The following is a 26,601-nucleotide window of genomic DNA, read 5'->3' on the forward strand; positions in this document are numbered from 1 at the left end:
ACTCACCCTAATCTGCTCGACTCTTGGCAGGGGCAGGTCTAGAATTTTTTCTAAAGTGTAGGGGGGTGGGGACACGCTTTTTCCCTAATAGAAGCATGGGGCTTCCAGCGGCAGCTCACTATACTGGTGATCCCGGCGACTGACAGGTAAGCAGATAATACAGCTCGGCCGCACTGATTGTGTTCAGGGCCGTATTAACCCGAGGTCTAACTGGGCTATAGCCCAGGGTCCTCGGGCATCCAGGGGGCCCTACAAAGTCTTCAGCACTGTCACTGCAGTCATCCGTCCCCGGCGCTCAGTAATCTGCTTACTGAAGATATCTCGAGAGTTCACTCTCGCGAGATCTCCTCAGTTAGGAGCTTACAGCGCGCCGCAGAAGGAGGACAGCAGTGACTGGTAAGTGCTTGGGGGAACCTCACGGGGGACGGCTCACATTGGGGGTCTCACGGGGGAATGGAGGCGCCCTTAGCCCAGGGGCCTCCATTCCCTTAATCCGGCCCTGATTGTGTTAAAACACAATCAGAGCGGAAGTACAGGATTCTCTGCCTGTCTGTCAGCCGCCGGGGACATCAGTATAGTGAGCTGCCACTGTTGCTAGGGGGGGCGATTGCCCTAATCGCCCCCCCCCCTCCTCCCCCCTGGATCTGCCACTGTCTCTTGGACATTTCAAGGAGAGTAGGCATCTAGGATTAATTCCTCTCTCCAGCAATTTCGACAACAGTTCTCCCTGTTTGATTCTGGTGACCGGGGATTAGTATATGGGAGAGCAAAATGCAGAGTTGGGGCTCAGTGGGAGTGGGGAATAATGGCCTCATCTCCAGAGGGCTCCTAGTGCTTTAACTAGGTTGCATTTACACACAGAGCCATAAAACCGGGACTGTCCCACTGAAATCAGGACAGTTGGGACGTGTGGATCCCGCAGACGGGAAGAATCGTGCATTATAAATAAGTAAAAGACTGGATATTATTTCCACATAATAAACTCCACTTGACACTGACATTTTGATTGTACTTTTCCTGTTAAGTAAAGCCTGAAGGCGGGAACTTGGTATTATGTAAATATATATCCTGTGCTTCCCATGTAGTGCCTGGGACCGTCCTCTCCGTTTATTTACACAGGTACGTTATCTGTAATGTAAGTCTATCAGAGGAGAGCTGACAGAGTACAGCACAACATGGGCACTAAGTACTGAGATAAACTAAATGCAGCGCTCGGAGCCTAGTAACAATATAATACAGTGCAGCTGCCGTTTCACGTACAGCAGTTAGTTCATACTGTTCTTTACTAGCAAAATACAAGGGCCAAATATATTACTGAAATATTTCTATGTCTGTGTGAACTTCCTCTGCCTCTATAACAACCTGCTGAGCTTACAGAACAAGCACGGACCGTCTTATCCTACAATCCAGCAAATGATAACGTAGTCTGATTTACAGTCCACTTTATCTTTCTATAAGTTTGCTTTTAAATAATATAATATTTTAAACATGTACATTTATTAATATGAGTTGCGTTATATGTGATGCCCTCCCTGTGGCTCTCCAGCAATGTTTTGCCAGTAGATAGCCAGCTGATTGCTAGCAGGGCAGGCTGGGACTTGTAGTTTCACCTGTAGAGCCGCAGGTTGTCCAGGACTGCCCTAGGGACCGGAGTTCGCAGTATAATGAGGGAGCACTTTACAACATGAACCACTGGCTGCAGTACAGCGCCCCTAGTGGCCACATGATAATATAAATAATGCTTAATTAACCCTGCAACAAATTCTAAACAAAGTATCTGGCTGCAGTACCTGTTATAACACGTTATTGACATTTTTATAGACATCCTTATGCTGTAATGTGGTGGGATGCTAGAGAGAAGGGTGTCTCGAGAACTCAAATTGCAGCAAATTTTGTGCATTATGAGAATGCAGCCTATTAATTCACTAGGAAATAGAGAGCTCACTGAAATACTCTGTGAATTGACAAGCTGTATTCCCATGAAAAATGGTTCAGGGCTGGCAGATGCACATGCCAAATCAGCTTTAGTCGCACTGAGCACTTTGTGTAAGTATGCCTAGAGTTACACTAATGCACATGGGTTTATGGAGAACGCTGAGGACCTTTGCAGAGGAGCAGAAATTTTCAGAGGTGGAGGGGAGGAGCTTAGTGAAATAAGAACGTTCCTTGCTGAGTACAGCAGAATGCATCCTGGAGCACCTGCTTTTTGCTGAGTACAGCAGAATGCATCCTGGAGCACCTGCTTATTTCAATAAGATACACGGGTGGAGAGGGACCATTTATAGGGGTGTCCCTTACAGTCAAAGGAGCGCATGGCTATATTCACTCATCAAAAGAATTTTCATTTTGCACCAACATTTGAGCTGACACTATTTGGGTCTCATCCTATACTAGTGGTTCCCAAACTTTCTCAGTTCGAGGTTCATAGGCACCCCTAAGTCAAAATAGCTACCGAGTAGTCACATTTTTTTTAAGTAGTTAGGTCAAAATAACATAATAAGTATTCAGGCCCCTTCACCATCACACTGTGCCCCTTCACAACAAATAAATTAATTAAATGGCAAGTTATGAAAATTGATTAGCTGGGAAACGGGCTCCAATAGGAGTCTATCACAGTGGGCAGCACCTCTGCCTCACAGCACTGGGGTCATGAGTTCGATTCCTAACCATGGCCTTATCTGTGAGGAGATTCTGTGTTCTCCCCGTGTTTGCGTGGGTTTCCTCCAGGTGCTCCAGTTTCCTCCCACAATCCAAAAACATACTAGCAGGTTAATTGGCTGCTGCCAAATTGCCTTTAGTCTCTCTCGGTCTGTGTGCTTGTATGTTAGGGGATTTAGAGTGTAAGCTCCAATGGGGCAGGGACTGATGTGAACGAGTTCTCTGTACAGCGCTGCAGAATTCGTGGCGCTATATAAATAAATAGATGATGATGATGAACGCAGTTATCACAATTGCGATCACTTTACTTACAGGTTCCTACGGCTGAATTTGCGTTGGAGACAGCACAAAGCTTACCAGGGAGAGATCCGAAGATTCCGCCGTTTGCTCTCCCCATCTTCAAACGACGTTAACTAAGACGATCAAGCTTCTAATTTCGGAGTCTGATGATTAGGACACAATCGCAGTCCCCATAGACACCTATAGGGACTCTATCTGCAAATGAGGCTGGGACCAGTAAAAAACAGTTTTGTTACTATTCCTATGCTTTAATCTTTTTCGGGATTATTGGTTGACAAATAGGCCACCTACTGTGCTATGTTTATTTGTTTTTGAGAAACAAGTCTGGTAGCTGGAATGCCCTGCCTCCAACAATCTAATATCTGTTATTTCTGTGACAAGAGCCCGTTCCCCTAGGTACTGGTTCTAGCAACGGCAGTGTTAATATTCTCACCATTTGTTATCATCTTCCCAGCTGCCTCGTTGGCAGTGAAAAAGGATCCGACACTCAAGGAACTAATTGTACCCCAGCAATGTGTCACATTTTTCCTGATAATTGGCAGTCAAATGTCTTCAGCTGTTCGGCAGAGCGAGGGCTGGCACGTGATCCACACAAGCAGGTACAGCTGAAACCATCACCTATAAATGAAGCACAACATCCGGGGGTAGCTGACACATCTGGATAAAAGCAGAGAAGACGTGTTGAAGTGTTCCGCCGCTCTAGATGTACATTTTTACATTTTTAGCCTGTGTCGCTGGGGAATCCAGTGATTTGTACACAGACAAGGCATAAACACTACAACAGTCAACATCATACTAGTTCTGAGAGTACCGTAGCTCTCTATACAGACCGGCCTCAAAATGGTTTATTTCACAGGTATTCCCTGGTGACCAGGGGGTAAATGTATCAATCTGCGGGTTCTTCAACACCCGCGTGTTCAGCTTCTTCCGTGATAAAATTTCAAGCGGCGCTGCATTGTAAAGGGTTAACTTCCCTTTACAATGCAGCGCCGCTTGAAATTTTATCGCGGAAGAGGCTGAACACGCGGGTGTTGAAGAACCCGCAGATTGATACATTTACCCCCTGGTGTCTGTGGAATCCAGAAACATACACTCTCCTATAGAGGTATCCGGCTTGTAATGGGTCCGGGCTTGTTTTTTTTTTTGCAGATCATGCACTAAATATAGCATCTTGGAAAGAGAAAAGCATTTTACATTTACTTTAATGTGTCATTTGGCATCAGATCCAGGTCAATTTTATAGCTGGAAAACTGTGGTCATTTAGAATGCCAGTGAGACTCCTCTATAGGATCAATCGATAGATATATATACACTATATGGACAAACGTATTTGGCCATACCTGTTAATTATTGAATTGAGGCGTTTTAATTAGACCCATTGCCAGAGGTGTATAAAATCAAGCATCTAGCCGTACAGTTTCCATTTGCAAACATTTGTGATACAAAATGGGTCGTTCTGAAGAGCTCAGTGACTCCAAGCGTGGTGGTACTGTGATAGGATGCGTGGTACTGTGATAGGATGCGTGGTACTGTGATAGGATGCGTGGTACTGTGATAGGATGCGTGGTACTGTGATAGGATGCGTGGTACTGTGATAGGATGCGTGGTACTGTGATAGGATGCCTGGTACTGTGATAGGATGTGTGGTACTGTAATAGGATGCGTGGTACTGTGATAGGATGCGTGGTACTGTGATAGGATGCGTGGTACTGTGATAGGATGCGTGGTACTGTGATAGGATGCCACCTTTGCAATAAGACGGTTCGTGAAATTTCATCCCATCTGGATATTCTACGGTTAACTGTAAGTGATATTATTAGAAAGTGGAAGCGTTTAGGAACAACAGCAACTCTTATTATCTAAAATCACAGAGCGGGGTCAACGACTGCTAAGGAGCATGGTGCGTAAAAGTCACCAACACTCTGCTGATTCTATAGCTGAAGAGTTCTGAACTTCCACTGGCATTAATGTAAGCACAAAAACTGTGCAGCAGGAGCTTAATGGAAAGTTTCCATGGGCGAGCAGCTGCATACAAGCTTCACATCACCAAGACCAATGCCAAGCGTCAGAAGGAGTGGTGTAAAGCACACTGACACTGGACTGTGGAGCAGTGGAAACGTGTTCTGTGCAGTGACGAATCACGCTTCTCTGTTTGGCAGTCAGATGGGCTAATCTGGGTTTGGCGGATGCCGGGAGAACATTACCTGCCTGACTGCATTATGCCAACTGTGAAGTTTGGTGCAGGAGGGATAATGGTATGGGGGTGTTTTTCGGGGTTTGGGCTAGGCCCCTTATCTCCAGTGAAGGGCAATCTTAATGCTTCAGTATATCAAGTCATTTTAGACAATGTGTGGCAACAGTTTGGGGAAGGCCCTTTTATATTCCAACATGACTGTGCCCCAGTGCACAAAGCAAGGACTTCAAAGACATGGTTTGGCGAGTTCAGTGGGGAAGAACTTGACTGGCCCACACAGAGCCCTGACCTCAGCCCCATCAAACACTAGAACAGAGATTGTGAGCCAGGCCTTCTCGTCCAACATCAGTGCCTGACCTCATAAGTGCTCTACAGAATGTAAAGGCACTCCAACATCTTGTGGAGCCTTCCAAGAAGAGTAGAAGCTGTTATCACTGCAAAAGGGAGACCAACTCCATATTACAGTATATGTATTTGAATACAATGTCATTACAGTCCCTGTTGGTGTAATGGTCAAGCGCACGAATACTTTTGTCGAACATGTTGTGTGTGTGTGTGTGTATGTGTATGTGTGTGTATATATATATATATATATATATATGTATACACCCACACACACACACACACACACAGTATATACACACACACACACACACACACACACACAATGTATGCTTTGAAAAACATACAGTATATTTGGGGGCAAGAGAGGACACTGGTGCTGGATCATTAGGATCATAGATGCCACCTGGCTAAGAAGTTTAAGTAAAAGTTGTTTTTTTTATTAATGAAAATGAATTATGGAAGAGGATGGAGACAGCATTTGCTTTTCCAGGCATTGTTAGAGCCACTAATGACCCTGTTTTCAGCTATCTAAAATCTGAACATATGACAGCAATGTGTGATTTTTTTTTTCTGTCCAATACAAAGTTGTAGGTGGTCAAATTTAGTACAACGGTCTTCTCTATGTCACTAGTTTATAGCAAACTGATATAATGCATTTTCAGGAATATTAGTTCAGTCTACAAAAAATTCTGCTTAAAAATTCCCATTGTGTCTAGGAAATAGGTACACTTTAAAAAAGATGGAAGTTTTTGATGTTGCCATCATAAATCATAATTATCAGAGGCTATGAAGCCAGGGACCTGGGATATGAGAGATATTTTCACAATAATATGACACAAACTATCAAGCAGCTTACAAATGTTTTTCTGAATACACACAAATGACTCTTCACAATGCTATGTAGAGTACGAACAGGAGATAGTCAATTCTTTCTCCGGGCTGTTTACAAACATTGAATCATTACAGAACAGACAATGATTCAGTTATGGACAAGGATACAATTTGCAACTGACAAGCCAACGTTTTCAGGGTATTGATTGAGATTCTTGTCACCATTTTGTTATTTCCCCAGACAGGTTGGTTTCTCGGCTATATCTTTACCTAGCGAAGCTACTGGAATTGGTTTCACTCGGATTCCAACAATATTCTTGACCAATACTTGGCAAATATTCTTTTTACACTTAATGTCTAGCTGTGCCTGCCTAGGTCTGAGAAAATACAATGCAGATTACCCATACTTGCCAACTCTCCCGGAGTGTCCGGGAGACTCAATGACTCAATGACAAAATGGCGCAAATTACACCGCCCCGCCCCTCCAGCCCTCCAACCACGCCCCCCCTGTCTGAGATCTCCAGGAAAAGCTTGCCAAAGTTTGGCAAGTATGAGATTACCTTTAATAAGGATTTCTAGGACCAAGTAAAGTGAATTTGTACAAACTGGAGGGATATATTAGTCCAGGTTGTGTTGGATACTTTCCGTCATGAACTGATTTAGCAGAGGTCTGGAGGAACGTTTGCAAAGAAAGTACAATACAAGAAGAGTCACAGATCTTTCAAAGATTGGAATCTGGTTTGGGCCTAAAGAAGCACAGCAAGGGTTAATGTGATGATGTCTTGATGAACTCTGATGCTGAGGGATTACCTGTGCTTATAAGATTCAGTGTAAGGAGCCCTGGCCAGATGACTGAGTCTCTCAGACCAGTGTCCCCTGTTACCTCTATCCTGATCCTGCTCTGTATTGACTACTGCTGCTCGCTGCCTGCCGTTCTGACTGTGCATTGGTTTTAACGTGATTTATTTTACTGCCTGAAATCTGTGTGCACTAGGTTATCTTGTTACTACATGTCGCTGTACCAGCGTTAAACCTTTGTGTTCTACCTGTGGTTAAAGTCTATACTTGTTGTGCTCCGTTCCTGCGTTGGCTGTGTCCGGCTGCTATCTAGCACTGAACCATTGCTGTGCTCCGTTCCTGCATTGGCTGTGTCCGGCTACTATCTAGCACGGAACTATTGCTGTGCTCCGTTCCTGTGTTGGCTGTGTCCGGCTGCTATCTAGCACGGAACTATTGCTGTGCTCCGTTCCTGTGTGGGCTGTGTCCGGCTGCTATCTAGCACTGAACTATTGCTGTGGTCGGTCTCTGCGTTGGCTGTGTCCAGCAGCCATATAGCATTGAACCATTGCTGTGCTCCGTTCCTGCGTTGGCTGTGTCCGACTGCTATCTAGCACTGAACTATTGTTGTACTCCGTTCCTGCGTTAGCTGTATCTGGCTGCTATCTAGCACTGAACTATTGCTGTGCTCTGTCCCTGTGTTGGCTGTGTCCGGCTGCTATCTATCATTGAGCTATTGCTGTGCTCCATACCTGCGTTAGCTGTATCTGGCTGCTATCTAGCACTGAACTATTGGTGTGCTCCGTTCCTGCATTGGCTGTGTCCGGCTGCTATCTATCACTGAACTATTGTTGTGGTCGGTCCCTGCGTTGGCTGTGTCCGGCTGCTATCTATCATTGAGCTATTGCTGTGCTCCGTACCTGTGTTGGCTGTGTCCGGCTGCTATCTAGCACTGAGCTATTGCTGTGTTCCGTACCTGCGTTGGCTGTGTCCGGCTGCTATCTAGCACTGAACTATTGCTGTGTTCCGTACCTGCGTTGGCTGTGTCCGACTGCTATCTATCATTGAGCTATTGCTGTGCTCCGTACCTGCATTGGCTGTGTCCGGCTGCTATCTAGCACTGATCTATTGCTGTGGTCGGTCCCTGCGTTGGATGTGTCCGGCTGCTATCTATCATTGAGCTATTGCTGTGCTCCGTACCTGCGTTGGCTGTGTCCGGCTGCTATCTAGCACTGATCTATTGCTGTGGTCGGTCCCTGCGTTGGATGTGTCCGGCTGCTATCTATCATTGAGCTATTGCTGTGCTCCGTACCTGCGTTGGCTGTGTCCGGCTGCTATCTAGCACTGAACTATTGCTGTGTTCCGTACCTGCGTTGGCTGTGTCTGGCTGCTATCTATCATTGAGCTATTGCTGTGCTCCGTACCTGCGTTGGCTGTGTCCGGCTGCTATCTATCATTGAGATATTGCTGTGCTCCGTACCTGCGTTGGCTGTGTCCGGCTGCTATCTATCATTGAGATATTGCTGTGCTCCGTACCTGTGTTGGATGTGTCCGGCTGCTATCTAGCACTGAGCTATTGCTGTGCTCCGTACCTGTGTTGGATGTGTCCGGCTGCTATCTAGCACTGAGCTATTGCTGTGCTCCGTACCTGCGTTGGATGTGTCCAGCTGCTATCTATCATTGAGCTATTGCTGTGCTCCGTACCTGCGTTGGCTGTGTCCGGCTGCTATCTATCATTGAGATATTGCTGTGCTCTGTACCTGTGTTGGATGTGTCCGGCTGCTATCTAGCACTGAGATATTGCTGTGCTCCGTACCTGTGTTGGATGTGTCCGGCTGCTATCTAGCACTGAGCTATTGCTGTGCTCCGTACCTGCGTTGGCTGTGTCCGGCTGCTATCTAGCACTGAACTATTGCTGTGTTCCGTACCTGCGTTGGCTGTGTCCGACTGCTATCTATCATTGAGCTATTGCTGTGCTCCGTACCTGCATTGGCTGTGTCCGGCTGCTATCTAGCACTGATCTATTGCTGTGGTCGGTCCCTGCGTTGGATGTGTCCGGCTGCTATCTATCATTGAGCTATTGCTGTGCTCCGTACCTGCGTTGGCTGTGTCCGGCTGCTATCTAGCACTGATCTATTGCTGTGGTCGGTCCCTGCGTTGGATGTGTCCGGCTGCTATCTATCATTGAGCTATTGCTGTGCTCCGTACCTGCGTTGGCTGTGTCCGGCTGCTATCTAGCACTGAACTATTGCTGTGTTCCGTACCTGCGTTGGCTGTGTCTGGCTGCTATCTATCATTGAGCTATTGCTGTGCTCCGTACCTGCGTTGGCTGTGTCCGGCTGCTATCTATCATTGAGATATTGCTGTGCTCCGTACCTGCGTTGGCTGTGTCCGGCTGCTATCTATCATTGAGATATTGCTGTGCTCCGTACCTGTGTTGGATGTGTCCGGCTGCTATCTAGCACTGAGCTATTGCTGTGCTCCGTACCTGTGTTGGATGTGTCCAGCTGCTATCTAGCACTGAGCTATTGCTGTGCTCCGTACCTGCGTTGGATGTGTCCAGCTGCTATCTATCATTGAGCTATTGCTGTGCTCCGTACCTGCGTTGGCTGTGTCCGGCTGCTATCTATCATTGAGATATTGCTGTGCTCCGTACCTGTGTTGGATGTGTCCGGCTGCTATCTAGCACTGAGATATTGCTGTGCTCCGTACCTGTGTTGGATGTGTCCGGCTGCTATCTAGCACTGAGCTATTGCTGTGCTCCGTACCTGCGTTGGCTGTGTCCGGCTGCTATCTAGCACTGAGCTATTGCTGTGCTCCGTACCTGCGTTGGATGTGTCCAGCTGCTATCTATCATTGAGCTATTGCTGTGCTCCGTACCTGCGTTGGCTGTGTCCGGCTGCTATCTATCATTGAGATATTGCTGTGCTCCGTACCTGTGTTGGATGTGTCCGGCTGCTATCTAGCACTGAGATATTGCTGTGCTCCGTACCTGTGTTGGCTGTGTCCGGCTGCTATCTAGCACTGAGCTATTGCTGTGCTCCGTACCTGCGTTGGCTGTGTCCGGCTGCTATCTAGCACTGAGCTATTGCTGTGCTCCGTACCTGCGTTGGCTGTGTCCAGCTGCTATCTAGCACTGAACTATTGCTGTGCTCTGTCCCTGTGTTGGATGTGTCCGGCTGCTATCTAGCACTGAGCTATTGCTGTGCTCCGTACCTGCGTTGGCTGTGTCCGGCTGCTATCTAGCACTGAACTATTGCTGTGCTCCGTACCTGCGTTGGATGTGTCCGGCTGCTATCTATCATTGAGCTATTGCTGTGCTCCGTACCTGCGTTGGATGTGTCCGGCTGCTATCTAGCACTGAACTATTGCTGTGCTCCGTACCTGCGTTGGCTGTGTCCGGCTGCTATCTAGCACTGAGCTATTGCTGTGCTCCGTACCTGCGTTGGATGTGTCCGGCTGCTATCTAGCACTGAACTATTGCTGTGCTCCGTACCTGCGTTGGCTGTGTCCGGCTGCTATCTATCATTGAGCTATTGCTGTGCTCCGTACCTGCGTTGGATGTGTCCGGCTGCTATCTATCATTGAGCTATTGCTGTGCTCCGTACCTGCGTTGGATGTGTCCGGCTGCTATCTATCATTGAGCTATTGCTGTGCTCCATTCCTGCGTCTGCTGTGTCAGGCTGCTATCTATCATTGAGCTATTGCTGTGCTCCGTACCTGCGTTGGCTGTGTCCGGCTGCTATCTATCATTGAGCTATTGCTGTGCTCCGTACCTGCGTTGGATGTGTCCGGCTGCTATCTATCATTGAGCTATTGCTGTGCTCCGTACCTGTGTTGGATGTGTCCGGCTGCTATCTAGCACTGAACTATTGCTGTGGTCTGTTCCTTTCCTGTATATGTCTGGTTCTACTTGCTGCAATCTAGTGCTGGACTACTAAATATTCTCAGTTCCTGCATCTGCTGTGTCCGGTTATCTACAGTTACTGAACTTTGGGGATCGATGGTATTATAGAGTCCAGATAACTACGGCTGTCCACACTGAATTTCTTCCAATTCTTCTATGTCGTTGTTCGCTGATCGCTGATTGGGAGTACATCTTCCTTCAACCAATGGTGCTGAGTTTTGTTGCAGCTTATCCATTTCATGGCCTGTGCTTTCTCATTCTGGGCTTCAAAATAGTTGCTGACACCTTCGCTCTACACTGTATACATCCCGGCTTTTACTTCTGTTGCACAGTTGTCGTGCACCTCACTCTTCCTTCGCTTGTATACACAACTTTTAAGAAATAGGAAAACTGAACTCATCGATATTAAAAAACAAGGACGAAAACTTTCAGTTTCAAATCTAGAAATGATTCACAGTCAGTAACCACCTGCTTCCTGGTCTTATCTGTATTAAGTGAACAATTATTGTTGTACTAGTTACTGTGTTATGGCACAGGGTGAGAGGAGAGTGTACCGTTGGTGGTGAAGGGTGTATGCCAATAACACTGCCTGCCAATCGTGGCCAAGAAATCAGATAGCTGAGGAAGATCAGCGCTCAGTAACCATATTCTAATAACATAATAATACAACAACTGAAACCTCACTATGGGATGCTTCAATTTAAAGCATACTTAAAGCAAACATCTTCTAAGTAATGACAAGACAGCATTAGTATATGATTGGAAGAGGATGAATGTAGAGGCTATAGAAATACATACATTAGTAAAAATTAACTTAGAGTCTGTGAATAAAGAAGCAGGACGTTAGATCTATGGATTATGTATCTTTGTCCACTAAGAAAATTATTTATGGTTTATATAAAGGCACACTAACCTCTGAAATGTTCTCGCACGTACATGCTTAGTACATGGAAAGGTATATACTATACATAGTTTTATGCATGTTTCCCAACAGGTTTAATTTGATTTATAATTATAAAAATTGACACCATCAGTACAAATGCAGTATCGCTGACCTGGGGCCTGATATATTAGTGATCTTATCTGACGTTTTTTGCTTATCTTAAGCAAATCCACTCTGTGCATGCTCAGAAAAGGGAGATAAGAAGCAAAATCCACTACGTAAGTGAAGAATTTCTTAAATTAAGATGAAAATCCATCTTAACTTCACTCTTATCTCCCCGTTTCTTCTTAAAAATAAGCATCTTAACTTTTGCACAAGATAAGATCACTAATGAATCTTTACTGATATAAGATTTACAGAGATGTCACCCTAAAATGACATGACACCAATACTTACAGTGTAAACTCCCTGAGAACTCATCCTGCACGTTCTGTTATGCAACATTCATCGTAGAAGCCCAGACACAAATATGTTCAGTTTAAGGTTAAACAGTTCCTACTTCTTACTTCCTTTCAGATTGTGGTTCAGTTACACAAGAACAGGTTTTAAGACATTACAGCATGTTTCCAATTATAAGATTCAAAAGTGAAACTGATGTCCCAAATAATCTGCAAAGTGTACATGCAATGTACATGCAGCATGGGACATGTATCACATAACCCTTAACCCCATTATACAATCGTTATTAGCTTAACCCCATTATACAAGCTAAGGCTATTCCTGAAACTTGAATCTTATTACACACCCAGTGCTTAATATATACACGGGACAAAAACAAAGGGGGAGCATAAAATATATATGATTAGTGTGCATTTAATGGCATGGTGCAAGTTAGATTAATGATAGTAACATCTGGTTGGCACAAGTTGCAGCACCTGATATCTGATTGGTTGGTACAGATTCCAGCACAAGATATCTGATTGGTTGGTATGGGATGCAGCACATGATATCTCATTGGTTGGTACAGATTCCAGCACCTGATATCTGAATGGTTGGTACGGATTCCAGAACCTGATATCTCATTGGTTGATACAGATTGTAGCACCTGATATCTTATTGGTTGGTAGGGATTCCAGCACCTGATATCTTATTGGTTGGTACGGATTCCAGCACCTGATATCTGATTGGTTGGTACGGATTCCAGCACCCGATATCTTATTGGTTGATACAGATTCCAGCACCTGATATCTTATTGGTTGGTACGGATTCCAGCAACTGATATCTGATTGGTTGTTTTGGGATGCAGCACCTGATATCTGATTGGTTGATACAGAATGTAGCACCTGATATCTTATTGGTTGGTACGAATTCCAGCACCCGATATCTGATTGGTTGATACAGATTGTAGCACCTGATATCTGATTGGTTGGTACGGATTCCAGCAACTGATATCTGATTGGTTGTTTTGGGATGCAGCACCTGATATCTGATTGGTTGATACAGATTGTAGCACCTGATATCTTATTGGCTGGTACGAATTCCAGCACCTGATATCTGATTGGTTGATACAGATTGTAGCACCTGATATCTTATTGGTTGGTACGAATTCCAGCACCTGATATCTTATTGGTTAATACAGATTCCAGCACCTGATATCTGATTGGTTGGTTTGGGATACAACACCTGTGCAGTTGGTCTCGTGTTACTGAATAGGCCTTTAACTTTCTAAACCCCTCCTGCATTTCTCCCAGCAGGTTTACGTTGATGTATACCTGACCTAGTTCTTTACTGTATTAAGATTTACATATAATAATATATTTACAAATACATACAATTTTTCAAGATGCTTTTCCACACAGGAGCAGCGTGAATTATATAGGCTGTCACCCTAGGGTAACACCCCTGATGTCAACCCTATTCCATTCATTTGTATTAGTAAAACATATTGGCATAAACCATGCAGCACAGATACTCTCTGCTATCTGCATAACTGTATTTACTAACATCAGTGGATCCTTCACATATGTGAAATCCTGGATTACATGCAGCTGTCGGTTGGTGGCATTCATTGGTCTGTATACATCTATGGAGGATGAAACCTGAGAACCAATGTCTCAAAATACACATAAAATGAATTTAACCAGGGTCAGAGCGGGCATCCCGCAGTGTCTGCGCTGACCCCTCGGTGCCGCTCCCCCCTCCTCCCCTACTATACACAAGAGAAGAGGCATCTTCTGGTACTCTCAGGCTGGGAGTGTGGCGCACAGCTGTGACATCATAACCCTGTGCCACAATCCCCGCCCATTACCAACATGGAGGAGCAGCTGCCTCGCAGTATTATCCTATTAACCTTCCCCTGAATTCACAACCTATACATTTCCAGCAGAGCATCCTTCCCTTTCTTACCGTCCATCTGTTCTAACTATTTCACCGACATGCATTCAAATCAGAGTAGAAATAACTGCGGCAGTGAAAGGGTTACACAGCATTTTGACTATTTTAAGTACAGCACCTACACTAGAGGAGGAGGCTCAAATCTCAAGAATTAGTAGGAAAATATTGAACAGAAATAGCTTGGAAAATGTTCAAGAACTTAAGCTGTCAAATGCAAATGAAGCGGTGGGAGGAGGCAGCAACACGGCAACATTCAGGAGACGGTGATTATACAATGTAACAATGTAACTTATTTACACAGTGTTAGTTGTCTGCCCGTTATAACAGCCGGGTCCCCAGAACCAGTACAAATAGGGCCAAAGAGTAGCACTGACCTAAAATGAACAGAGTGAAGTGCAAACAAATACGCTTTAATTGGACTGAAATCCACAATTTATAGCTGTCCTTAATTTACTGAAAGTCACAGGATCTTTTTCTGCACTTTAGATACATTCTTACCATCTGCTCTTATTCTGTAGACCTCGTGAGTTAATATTTTTATAGAAGAGTATGTAAAATTCCAAAAATCGCATTGTAATCAAGCTCTGCAAACATGACTTAACGGGAGTTGTAGTTCTCCAAGATCTTCCAGTGCAGTGTTTCTATATACAGTCATTTTATCTTTATAATATTCTTATAACAGTCAGGTTACATTTGTTATGCAGCCATATTAGGTTTATACGTTAAGGCACTTTTTTTTCCTCTGGACAGGGACTGTAATGTCTATAGTTACACCGCTGGTCCCATGGACTGTACGGCTATAGTTACACCGCTGGTCCCATGGACTGTATGGCTATAGTTACACCGCTGGTCCCATGGACTGTATGGCTATAGTTACACCGCTGGTCCCATGGACTGTAATGTCTATAGTTACACCGCTGGTCCCATGGACTGAAATGTCTATAGTTACACCGCTGGTCCTATGGACTGTATGACTATAGTTACACCGCTGGTCCAATGGACTGTATATCTATAGTAGCAACGCTGGTCCCATGGACTGTATGACTATAGTTACACCGCTGGTCCGATGGACTGTATGACTATAGTTAATCTGCTGGTCCCATGGACTGTAATTTTTATAGTTATACGCAGGTCCCATGGACTGTATGACTATAGTTACACCGCTGGTCCGATGGACTGTATGACTATAGTTAATCTGCTAGTCCCATGGACTGTAATGTTTATAGTTACACCGCTGGTCCCATGGACTGTATGGCTATAGTTACTCCGCTGGTCCCATGGTACGGACCCATTATACAAAATAAATGTAATACCAATGCCTGAGAAGTATAGGCCAGTGAGTCTGACATCATTGAACAATAATAATCACCTTAGCCATTGCATTCCTTGACCTATAAGGCTGGATGCTCATTAGAGTAGGGCCCTCTCTGTTATTGGTGAAAGTCTGTAGATGTAGTTTGGTGTGTATGCCACTACCTGTCATTTCCTCAATTGTTCTAGACAACATAATATATCTGATACCTTATAAACAAATAAATTGATAACAATATGTATTCAATATAGTTTTCCCAAATATATTATGAATTTGTTTCAACTTCATGACATTTACAGATAAAATCTACCCACTAAGTCATGGCAGGTCATGGTACGGATTCAAATCAAGGGTTCCACTGGCAGTTTACTGTATGTATGACAGGTCTAGTTTAACTGTGTATTGCTCTTCATATCCTCAGATACAGATTCTACATATAGCTGGAGGAGACGTGACCTATTTTGTGGCGTAACAAGCAGGAAATGAATCTGCAGCATCAGCAGGTAGAGTGAGTCTTGTACAGAAGAGTTCAGCTGCTCTGCGCTGCCAGGGAGAGTGATACTGATCACAGTGAGGAAATTTGTCATACTGAGATATTGATCAACTTTCAAGACGGTTTCTGAGAGATGAACAAAACTTTCCAAACTGGTCTGCCAGAAATATTTTCCACACTTTGCAGTTGGCTGTCAGTCAACCATGTTTGGATCTGGTCCTTACACTTCCTATCATAAACACACGACGGCAGATTGAGTTGACCGTCTTCTTCACAGCTCTATTCAAATACCATAAATTCTGCTTAATGCGAATTTACAAATTTACAGATACTAAAGCAGAACGCACAGATTCTATCTCCGGAACTTCGCACCTCTGCTGAACGGCCTCAGCAAAATTCAATTTGTGCAAAATCTCATCACACTTTGTTCAACTCTACATGCAAGATATCAAGTCACATATTCTATAAACTGAAAAGTGTACTGGCCTTAAAATATAACGTTTACAAGGAATGTGAATCCCATGCCATTTCTTAGCAGAACAAGTGATAAAATTGGGCCTCTCTTTTGAACTAATTATGGTTTCTTAACTTCCAGGTTGCAATGCCAAATAAGGAAAGTCCCCATAACTCTCATTGTGAAAATCTATTTTAAAATATCCACTAATAAACTAGGGCCTGATTCATTAAGGATCTTAACTTGAGAAACTTCTTATTTCAGTCTCCTGGACAAAACCATGTTACAATGCAAGGCGTGCAAATGAGTGTTCTGTTTTGCACATAAGTTAAATACTGACTGTTTTTTCATGTAGCACACAAATACTTGATAGCTTATTTGTACACTGAAATTTAAAGTTGATATTTGTGTGCTACATGAAAAAACAGTCAGTATTTAACTTATGTGCAAAACAAAATACTAATTTGCACCCCTTGCATTGTAACATGGTTTTGTCCAGGAGACTGAAATAAGAAGTTTCTCAAGTTAAGATCCTTAATGAATCAGGCCCCTAATTATTAAATCATTTTCATATTAACATTTTTTGCCAGACCTATTTTTTACAAGTTACTATTTTTGCTGGACTCTCCAGACTGTAGACTCTAAAAAGGGTGTTTCCTCGCAATAATATAAATGTGGTACGAGTCAATCTGGGCGTGGCTTGGCTGGTAATGGTAGGGTGGGTCCAAGCGTAGAGACGGCGGGACAGTCCCCCAGAAGTAGGACTGTCTTGCCAAAATCGGGATAGTAGGTAGGTCTGATAATAGACTTATTTTTTGCCAGTAAATTAAAACAAAATTATTATTAATGAAAAACTGAATGTTGGATCGTGTGACCGGATCACCAATATACACATGGAGCAAGTTCCTTTCCTACAGACATGTTTGTGTTTGTTATCAGCATTTTGAGGTCACCGTAGGCTTCCCCAATGCATTTACCCACAGCAAACACATATCAAGTGGATGACATTAAAAACAATAGTTCCTATTTTCCAAACTTTTTACATGCATTGCACCATCTATAATAATAAAACGCTAGTAATATGTGTGAAATTAACACCAAAGGGTACAAAGCCTCATGGATAGTTGGTTAAAGAGTGCACCAAAACTGGCTCCCAGCCATGGTCTATTTTAATAACTAATGGTGTCAACTGTATTGATACATGCCCCGAAAGAAATCTCCACCTAACTAGTAGATAGGTTAGGAAAAATCAAAAAATGATTTGCCCATTTGAAATCCAATATAGAAAATACTGTTACTGAAAGCTGAGTGACGTTGCGCAATATATTTCTTAAAAGCCATTTACAAAGTAGAGGTCTAATAATTACTAATCACGACAACAGGCAACTTTCATACGACCTTGAAACACCTCCACATCCTTCCTAGACCTTGTACAGCAACAACGTTTTAATATTAAACCTCGTTCTCCAGTCACACATTTAGATAATTGCAGTGAAATGCAAATGTTCAGATGTGTTAATTGGATGAGAAAAGTAATTTCTCACAGAATAATATGGACATAATATGGATTTATATGATAGCACAGCCAGCAAGAATATTATGTTGTGTAAACTATTGCAGTCTCTGAATGCATAACAGAAGGTTTTGCAATTTACTATGTGATGCTATTGGGTTCCTCTTCTCACTAATGGCTGGGGATAGTTGACATCATTAAAATGAATACTCATCCAAATCTTTTATACTTGCTACAAACGCTCCCTATATACATCCCTCCCAAATATTTTGCCGATATTCAGTGGCTCGTCCGTGAATTTGTTTGGGCTGGGAAGCCCCCTAGATTTGAACACGATGGTCTATATCAGTGTGGGCTAACCTGTGACCCTCCAGGTGTTTGTGAAACTACAAGTCCCAGCATGCTTTGCCAATATATAGCAGCTTACTGCTGGAATGGTATGTTGGGACTTATAGTTTCACAACACCTGTAGTGTCACAGGTTAGCCATTACTGGTCTATATAGACGTAAAGCGCAGAGGGGCTGCAGCTACAGCAATTCTCAAAATACCATCAGGTTGTGCTTCTAGAGTCGATGAGAGACTTGGAATCTAAACAGTGGGTCGGGATTGAAGGCCACTCCATGGGACTTCTCCCCACTGTATTTCCCTGGCTACCCATACTCCCTCACTCTTCCCATCCTATTATTGGGCCTGCTCTACAGTGTTGGGATAGACTACGCAAACTAGAATATATCTTGTTCCCAATATTCCCACTCACACCTCTGCCATTTAACCCGGACTTCCCTCCGGAGCTACCTCTTCACACCTTTAGGTCGTGGTCTGATGGGGCAGTGGACACCTGATGTCAGATGGTCATATTTGTGCCTTTCCGGTTCTGCTGGAAAAATTGGGCTTATGTTCTTCTGACTGTTGGTTATATCTCCAAAGCAGGCACTACTTGTACACTGCTGCTAACTGGGCTGGGGTGGGAAGACCCTTAACTAGCTTTGAGGGGCTATGCCGCGAGTCCCAGCCACTGAAACACACGATTTCTACTATTTATAACACTCTCATTGTCAATTCTTTGGACTCCCTCCTGGGGTATGCCAGATCTTGAGACAAGGACTTGAGAAGGGCTGATGAGAATCAGTCGTGGACACATGCCTTTCTATTCACCATGGCCAGTTCCACTAGTCTGTCGGTGGTGGAGATGCGGTTCAAGGTCCTCTCAAGGTGGTACTGCTGCCCATCCCAACTCAGTAAAATGTTCCCAGGTGTCTTGGGAATCATGCGGGAAGTGCGGTTTGTGGGCCAGAAACTCCCCTGTATGTTTGGTGGGGCTGCCCGGTGCTGACCCCCTTCTGGAGTCGGGTATGCAGGTTCTCAGCAAAAATCCTAGGAGGTCCGGTTCCGGATGGCTCTGAGATTTGGGTATTAAATGTCTCTGTTGTCTCGATATCTCAATATAAAAAATCATTAAATCGGGCATTTGAGCAATGCAGCACTGGCTGTAATTCCAGTCCAACGGAGGTCAACTGCCCCCGTCCCTCAATGTCATTGAATAGTTCTGGTGACTTGACCCTTACATGGCTCGATTTTGAGCCCTAAGCTCAAAGAGTGCACGTCCATGTGGCTCCAATGGTTGGAATTCAAGGAAGCGCCACCTACAGGTCAGTAAGGACACGTACTTCATTTTGTCTTATTCTCCAGGGCTACTCTGACTGGGCTCAGTAGGCAGGATGGGAATCCTCCCCAAACCACCATACCCCTCTTCAGGGAGTATCTAGCTAATCCTCGGAAGTACTGCAGTCCCCTCATGCCCCTTCTCTCCTCCCCTTCCTCCCTTCTCACCTCCCCTTCGTCCTTTCTCTCCTCCCCTTCGTCCTTTCTCTCCTTCCCTTCTCTCCTCCCCTTCCTACCTTCTCTCCACCCTTCCTCCTTCTTTCCTCCCCTCTCTTCCTTCCCACGTTCTCCTCTCTTTCTCTCCTCCCCTATCGTACTTTTTACACTCATATAAGAAAAATTGTGAGGTTACCTGTTAAACATTTTTGTCTCTGATTGTCTTAATGTACTGGTTTCATTTGCTCGTTATCATCTCAATAAAGAAAGAAAATGACAATGTTGTCATTTTTTTCAGTCAGAAGGTGATTTTTCCACTGCAGCTCTGTGAAAAAGAAAATTACAGCTTCATATTCATTTCCTCCTGTATTGGAAGCTGCTGAAACCACTGGCCACAACTATATGACAGTAGCTATGTGGCGAAAAGCTCAAATGGCAAAGCAAAATATGTTGGTTACTTCCTTTCAAACTTCCTGTGAAATAACTGGCCTCTGCCAACCCTTGAGGCTCCTTTGGTACAACAGCAATTTCACATTTAAAGGGGTCTACAATCCAACTGACAGCATGTGAATTGGCAGCATTACCACCAGGAATTTCATTTTTACCCCATTTGGGGTAATTTACCCCTGTTCCCTGACCACTGCTCTAAAGGGTGAGTGTGTGTGTGTGTGTGTGTGTGTGTGTGTGTGTGTGTGTGTGTGTGTGTTTGTGTCTGAGTATAAGTGACAAGGTATATCACAACGTTTGGGTGAATCATGTATGTATTGACTAAAATGTATGTGTCATGCAACAATCAGAGCAGCCGGGCAGCACACTGTCCCTGCCTGTCACGGCTGGACGGACCTGCGCATACTGTGCAGCCGTCGGCAGCCTAAACTGTTAGAAAGGGGCGGGGCCTAAATGCCCCCCCCCCTAAATCGCCCCGGGTACAGTACTTTTCTAGATCCGCCCCTGGTGTCATGTATGAGGTGATACATGTATGTGGTGTATGTATGGTGAAGTGTATTTGTGCTGGAGAAGGCATGTAAATATGATGCATGTGTGTGTGATGTATGGGCCACAGTGTATGTGTGGTACGTGATGTGTGTGTACTATTAAACCCCACTGATGTTCAGCTGATGTGGTACAGTACCACTGGTATGGTATATAACTGCCTCTACAACAGAGCCAGATGTCGCTTTTCTTCATTTTCTGGTACCTGCTAGATACACTCTCTAGAAAGGTGTATCTAACTTACAATTACATTCAAATATTAATATAAAAAACAGTTCTCAAAAGTATGCTACAGTATTATTTTAATTACTGGACTATCTAACTTTCCATGCGGCAATGACCTGGTATACTTTGCTAGTATAATAATATACAATAGTAGATTGACTAGATTTCTATTGTTTCCTTTTCTTGCTCTGAGATACACTGCAGAATGTAACAATATATATCAATATGTATCTATACAATGTATCATCTTTGGAACAAGCATTAGGACTACACAGTTTTATTGTATACAGGTAAGCCAGACTAATTTCATCAGCTACTATTCTATATTCATGTCCACGTACCCCAACAGACCCCCATAATGAAGAGTTTTAATCCCCAATTTGTTCTGCCACATATTTTACTGCGGGTTTGAAAAAGTGGAGATGTTGCCTATAGCAACCAATCAGATTCTAGCTGTCATTTTGTAGAATGTACTAAATAAATGATAACTAGGGCCCTGATTTATCAAGGTTCGCAAACGCATACGCATCTGCTAAACGGGACTTGAGCTACGTAAAACACCACATACGCAGCGCAAACAGAGCAGATACGGCACTCAATCTCAAACTCCAACGCAAATATAACGGTTTGCGTCACTCAAATTATGAAACACAGATGCGTATGCGTTTGCGTACCTTGATGAATCAGGCCCTAGAATCTGATTGGTTGCTATAGGCAACATCTTCACTTTTTCAAACCCGCAGTTTAGTAAATATACCTCCATGATCCATTGACATAATTTTGCTTTTCTGCGCTCTGTATAATTATTGTTTATTCTCCGGGCAAAGTTCCTTTTATATCTTACTTTAGACAACAGACTATAATATATATATTTTATTACTCACTCGGCCCTGTATTCTCAGCAAGATACAGGTTTCTACATTATCAACGTTTTAAATACTGTGATGTATTTATGCTCATGAGAATTATTACTGTATAATCTTATATCTTTTACACCAGCTCATTTTTATAGTGTGTTTTTTTTTTTACGTTTTTTGAATAGTCATCACTTCTTTTATGTACATGATGTTAGTAAACCGTATACATAACATATCTAATGGGGTCGTCTAAGAGCTGTGAGTGAGGCACTTCGAGAGCAGCAGAAGGGTTAACATGTTATTACTGTCAGAAGAAGCAGTGTGTCATTTTCTTGAAATCTCTTACAATATGATGAGCGCTACCAGAACACGACGATCCCTCTCTGATAGGTGGGCGTCCGCTGCTCTGTGACTCACCCTCTACATTGTGGAACACATAACAGTCTACCTTTGTTACATGACGTTGTTCCCCGCTCTACTGGATCAACTCTGTGTTTTGGCAAATGGTCCATATTCAAGACCAGTACCCCCCCTCCCCCCCCCCCCTCATCTCCAGCTCAACATGAATGGCTGGATGGCAGAGGGTCTGTTCTGAATTCCCATAATCACTGGGAAACTGGCACTGCTTAGCGGAAAGCGATCCGTGTGTTCCTGGCAGTGCCAAGTAGGCAGGAGGCACACAGAGACTATTAATTGTCTAATTAGGACAGGAAGAGAACGTGCATTTATCTCCGACACAGCTCATATATATAGATATATTTGTATCATTGCAGATATACATGTCACAATTACTGATCTGAAGGCGTAAATATACAGCAATGTACTACGCATACCTTTCAATAGGACATTAAATTTAGATTTAGACTGGATAGTCCCAGATTTGAGATCACCATCACTAGCCCTGACTAAATAGAATGGCCACCTTCTGATGAATATTGATCATACTTGCCAACTCTCCCTGAATGTCAGGGAGACTCCCTGAAATAGGGGTGATCTCCCTCACTCCCTGAAGAGTCGGGCATTCTCCCTGATGCTGAGCCAGTACAAGACGTGGTTGGCTTCACCATCTGTGGCTTGATGACATAGATCAGAAATTGTGTCCTATGTCCATGTATTGATGCCTATGGAGGTGGCCATTTTCATGGAGACCAAGATTTAATCAAAGACTGACAGGTAAGACAACAGGACTTCAGTAATGTAGACAGAAATGTAAAAGACACTTCAGTCTCTAGAGATTCATTAGCTGCTTTTCTTTAACGCATAGTTGCCTACACTCCTGGAATGACTGGCATACTCCCGCATTTCTGGGCAACCTCCCGATTTTCGCGCCCACAATAGATAAGTGGCGGGGGCGGGGCTTAATGAGGCAAACATCTTAATTGTGCTAAACGTTTAGGGGTGGGGCCAAAATGATGCGATTCATAAAGCCACATCCCCGCACGCCCACCTCCCCCAGGATCTCCTTGAAGCCAACGAGGAAAAGTTGTCAAGTATGATATTGATTCAGTCCACAACATGGCTTCCTGCACTGTCAGTAAGGGGCAAACAGGATTGAAATGATACTTGCTAACTTTTCAATGTTGGCCTCCTGGAGACCCATGGGAGAGGTGGGCAGGTGGGGGTGGGGCTTTGCGAGTTATGTCATTTTGGCCCCACCCCCACAACACAATGATGCAAATGTGTCATTTAACCGCGGGGAAATCACGTCATGGAGGCTCCAAATCCTGCCTACTTCACTAAGAAGTGGGCAGATATGGGAGAATGCCTTACTCTCCCGGGAGTACGGGAGACCTACCCGGAATTCGGGAGTCTCCTGGACATTCTGGGAGAGTTGCTAAGTATGTGTAAGGGTCAGGTAATACCTAAGTATTCACACGCAGAAAGCATGTCATTTATCCCACATGCTCCTCTTTCACTTCTCTGTTTATACACTGATGCAGAAACACGTTCAGCTTTTAGGAAGTGTAAATCTCCAACCATTTGCAGAATTGTAGGTCCAGGCGGAAATGTGCGTGATCGAAAAATGAAAAAAATAATCACGTCAAAGTCCAACCTAAATCTATAACTTTTCCATTTTCCATCTGCCTGATGCAGCCAGTGAATCTGCATCAATGTCATGTGTAACACAACATGTAAATATAGGACAGCAGTATACTAAGCGCTATAACTGTACCTGACGGATCGGGGTTATATCGTTACCCAAACTGACATCACCATTTGTATAAGGACTGACGCACATGAGCGCCATTTTGCCATGTTAATAACTGGTGCGTTAAATTGCGTTGCCAGTGGCCGCAGGTTTGCGCCGCTTCGGCCTCTTTCCCATCACATGACCTGGTTTATTATGCATTAATAGATGGAACAACGCACAGAAATGCACCCTGGATAATTAGTGGAGAAAATGAATGGTTGTGCACATAGCGGTATACTCCGTGCGCTATAGCAGTTATATGTCTGCTGGTAAAATAGACACCTCTGTTCTGCACAAGATCTGTGTCTCTCTTACGACCCTCATCACATGCTCCCATTCTAGGTTACAGGACTTTTTTTTCGGGCTGCACCCACTTTGTGGCATTCCCTCCCTCGCACAATAAGACTTTCCTCTAGTCTTCAAACCTTCAAGCGTTCTCTGAATGCCCACCTCTTCAGACAAGTTTATAATATTCCTCAACCAACATCTTAATCTCCCTAGATTACCCTATTACCATCCTCTACACAGCTAACACAAGACAACAACCCTCTGACCAACATTGACACACACACAGCCCACTCAGTACTTTTACCTTTGCAGTCTAGCTGGTCCATTGTGCAATATGATGTAGCACATGTCCTTGTGTTTCTAACTCCCATTGTCCTATAGATTGTAAGCTTGTGAGCAGGGTCCTCTTACCTCTCTGTCTGTATATATCACCCAGTATTGTTTTAGTAATGTTTGTTCCCAATTGTAAAGCGCTACCGAATTTGCTGGCGCTATATAAATAAAATATGATGCTGGCGGCCACACACCCACGCCACAATATCACAACTGGAACAATATCACTATGTGACCTCACGTGGCAGCTTCCAGCACCACTTTCTGGGCACATCAATAAAACCAGTTACGCTGTGTTAGTAGATTTATCAAACATTCTAAAAAGGAAAAGTGGAGGTGTTGCCCATAGCAACCAATCAGATCCTAGCTACCATTTATCCTGTACATTCCATGATACGATAGCTAGAATTTAATTGGTTGCTGTGGGCAACACCTCCACAACTCTAACAAGCGGTAGGCTATTGTACTTTACATGTAAAACGCAGCTTGGAGCTATGAATATCACCAGTTCTCCAGGTTACATCACACGGCAGCGAGAGTGGAACACACCTATGGCCTCTGGGCCTATCACTGTGCTAATGTTTGTATTGTGTCAGCACGCAGGCACTGGGAGGGCAGGACCAGACCCGTGTTTTCACAGTCTGGAATTTGCCCCTAGGCTGAGACAATATGCTAAGTAGGCAGAGGAATGAGGCTGCGTTCTGCTACAACTCGCTGCTAAACATTTGTTCTGTCCTCAGCTAGTGACTTACAGGAGCTTTGCCGGGCCGATGACTGGAGTCCTGTCAATATATTTATTCTGTAGGCCAGTGGTCAGGGAACAGGGGTAAATTACCCCAAATGGGGTAAAAATGAAATTCCTGGGGGTAATGCTGCCGATTCACATGCTGTCAGTTGGGTTGTAGATGCCTTTAAATGTGAAATTGCTGTTGTACCAGAAGAGCCTCAAGGGTTGGCAGATGCACTTCTTGAGCTTCGATGTAATAATGAAGCACGTATTGCATTTGAAAACAAAGCAGATCTGTCATATTATTGGATGTCAACAGCTGCAAAGGCATCAAAATTACACATGAGGAGGCAGTCAGAATGTTGCTGCCTTTTGCAACAACCTACCTTTGCGAACAAGGATTTTCCACTCTATCGAACATAAAAACAAATCAGAGAAATCGATTGGACGCTGAAGACTGTATCCAAATTGCTCTGACATCAAAATGCCCCAATATTGATGCTCTCGTATCAAAAATGAAGCAACATCATTTCTCCAAAACCTTAAGTTTTGAAGTTGAAGCTTTCAAAGAAATTTTGAATAGATTCAATAAAATTTTGAATTCCGATAATTAATAATATATGATTTCCTTCCTTTCAAATCAAGGGGGTAATGTCGGCGTATCTAAATATATTTGGAGGTAAAAGGTAAAAAAGTTCCCTGACCCCTGCAGTAGATGTATAAGAAGAGAACACATTTAATAGCTTGTAGACCAGACACTATTAAAATCCAGCCATACAATGCAGGAGGTTCTAGATAACGAAAAGCCATGTTTATACAATATATTGGCTTAATTATAACTTTTATGGTGTTACAGGTATATTTCACCTTCACGACAGTAAAATATATTGGTTAGTACATTCTGTAACGGTCAATAATTGCTTTGTTTTACCCTTTTAGCTTCTGTGCTTTTCACCAAATCCCTTATATCATCCAGACATGTTTATTTCAGTTCCTCCTAAATACGACATTAAAACTGGTCTGCGGATACAATCGTATCCAATGCACAGAGCAGAGCTAGGCGGTGTGGTATCCAAAGGCAGCACAAGCAAATAAAAAGTCTACCCG

The 26,601-nt window shown here is 43.8% G+C and overlaps 1 protein-coding gene across 3 annotated transcripts in view; it reads right to left on the reverse strand.

Annotated features, from left to right (window-relative positions):
• Positions 1–26,601, reverse strand: part of PTK2B (protein tyrosine kinase 2 beta) — a 126,383-nt gene that overhangs the window by 82,005 nt on the left and 17,777 nt on the right. Inside the window, exon 1 of one of the 3 annotated variants that reach the window (XM_075201149.1) lies at positions 12,352–12,411. The exons of 1 other annotated variant lie outside the window; for it this stretch is intronic. In XM_075201149.1, coding sequence (XP_075057250.1) covers positions 12,352–12,399 — 48 coding nt within the window. In that variant the 5' untranslated portion in view covers positions 12,400–12,411. Of the gene's footprint in view, positions 1–12,351; positions 12,412–26,601 lie in introns of those variants that run through there. One more of the 3 variants, XM_075201151.1, reaches the window with a different exon arrangement.

Source organism: Mixophyes fleayi, chromosome 3 (genome assembly GCF_038048845.1).
Source record: "Mixophyes fleayi isolate aMixFle1 chromosome 3, aMixFle1.hap1, whole genome shotgun sequence".
NCBI classification, from domain to species: Eukaryota; Metazoa; Chordata; class Amphibia; order Anura; family Limnodynastidae; genus Mixophyes; species Mixophyes fleayi.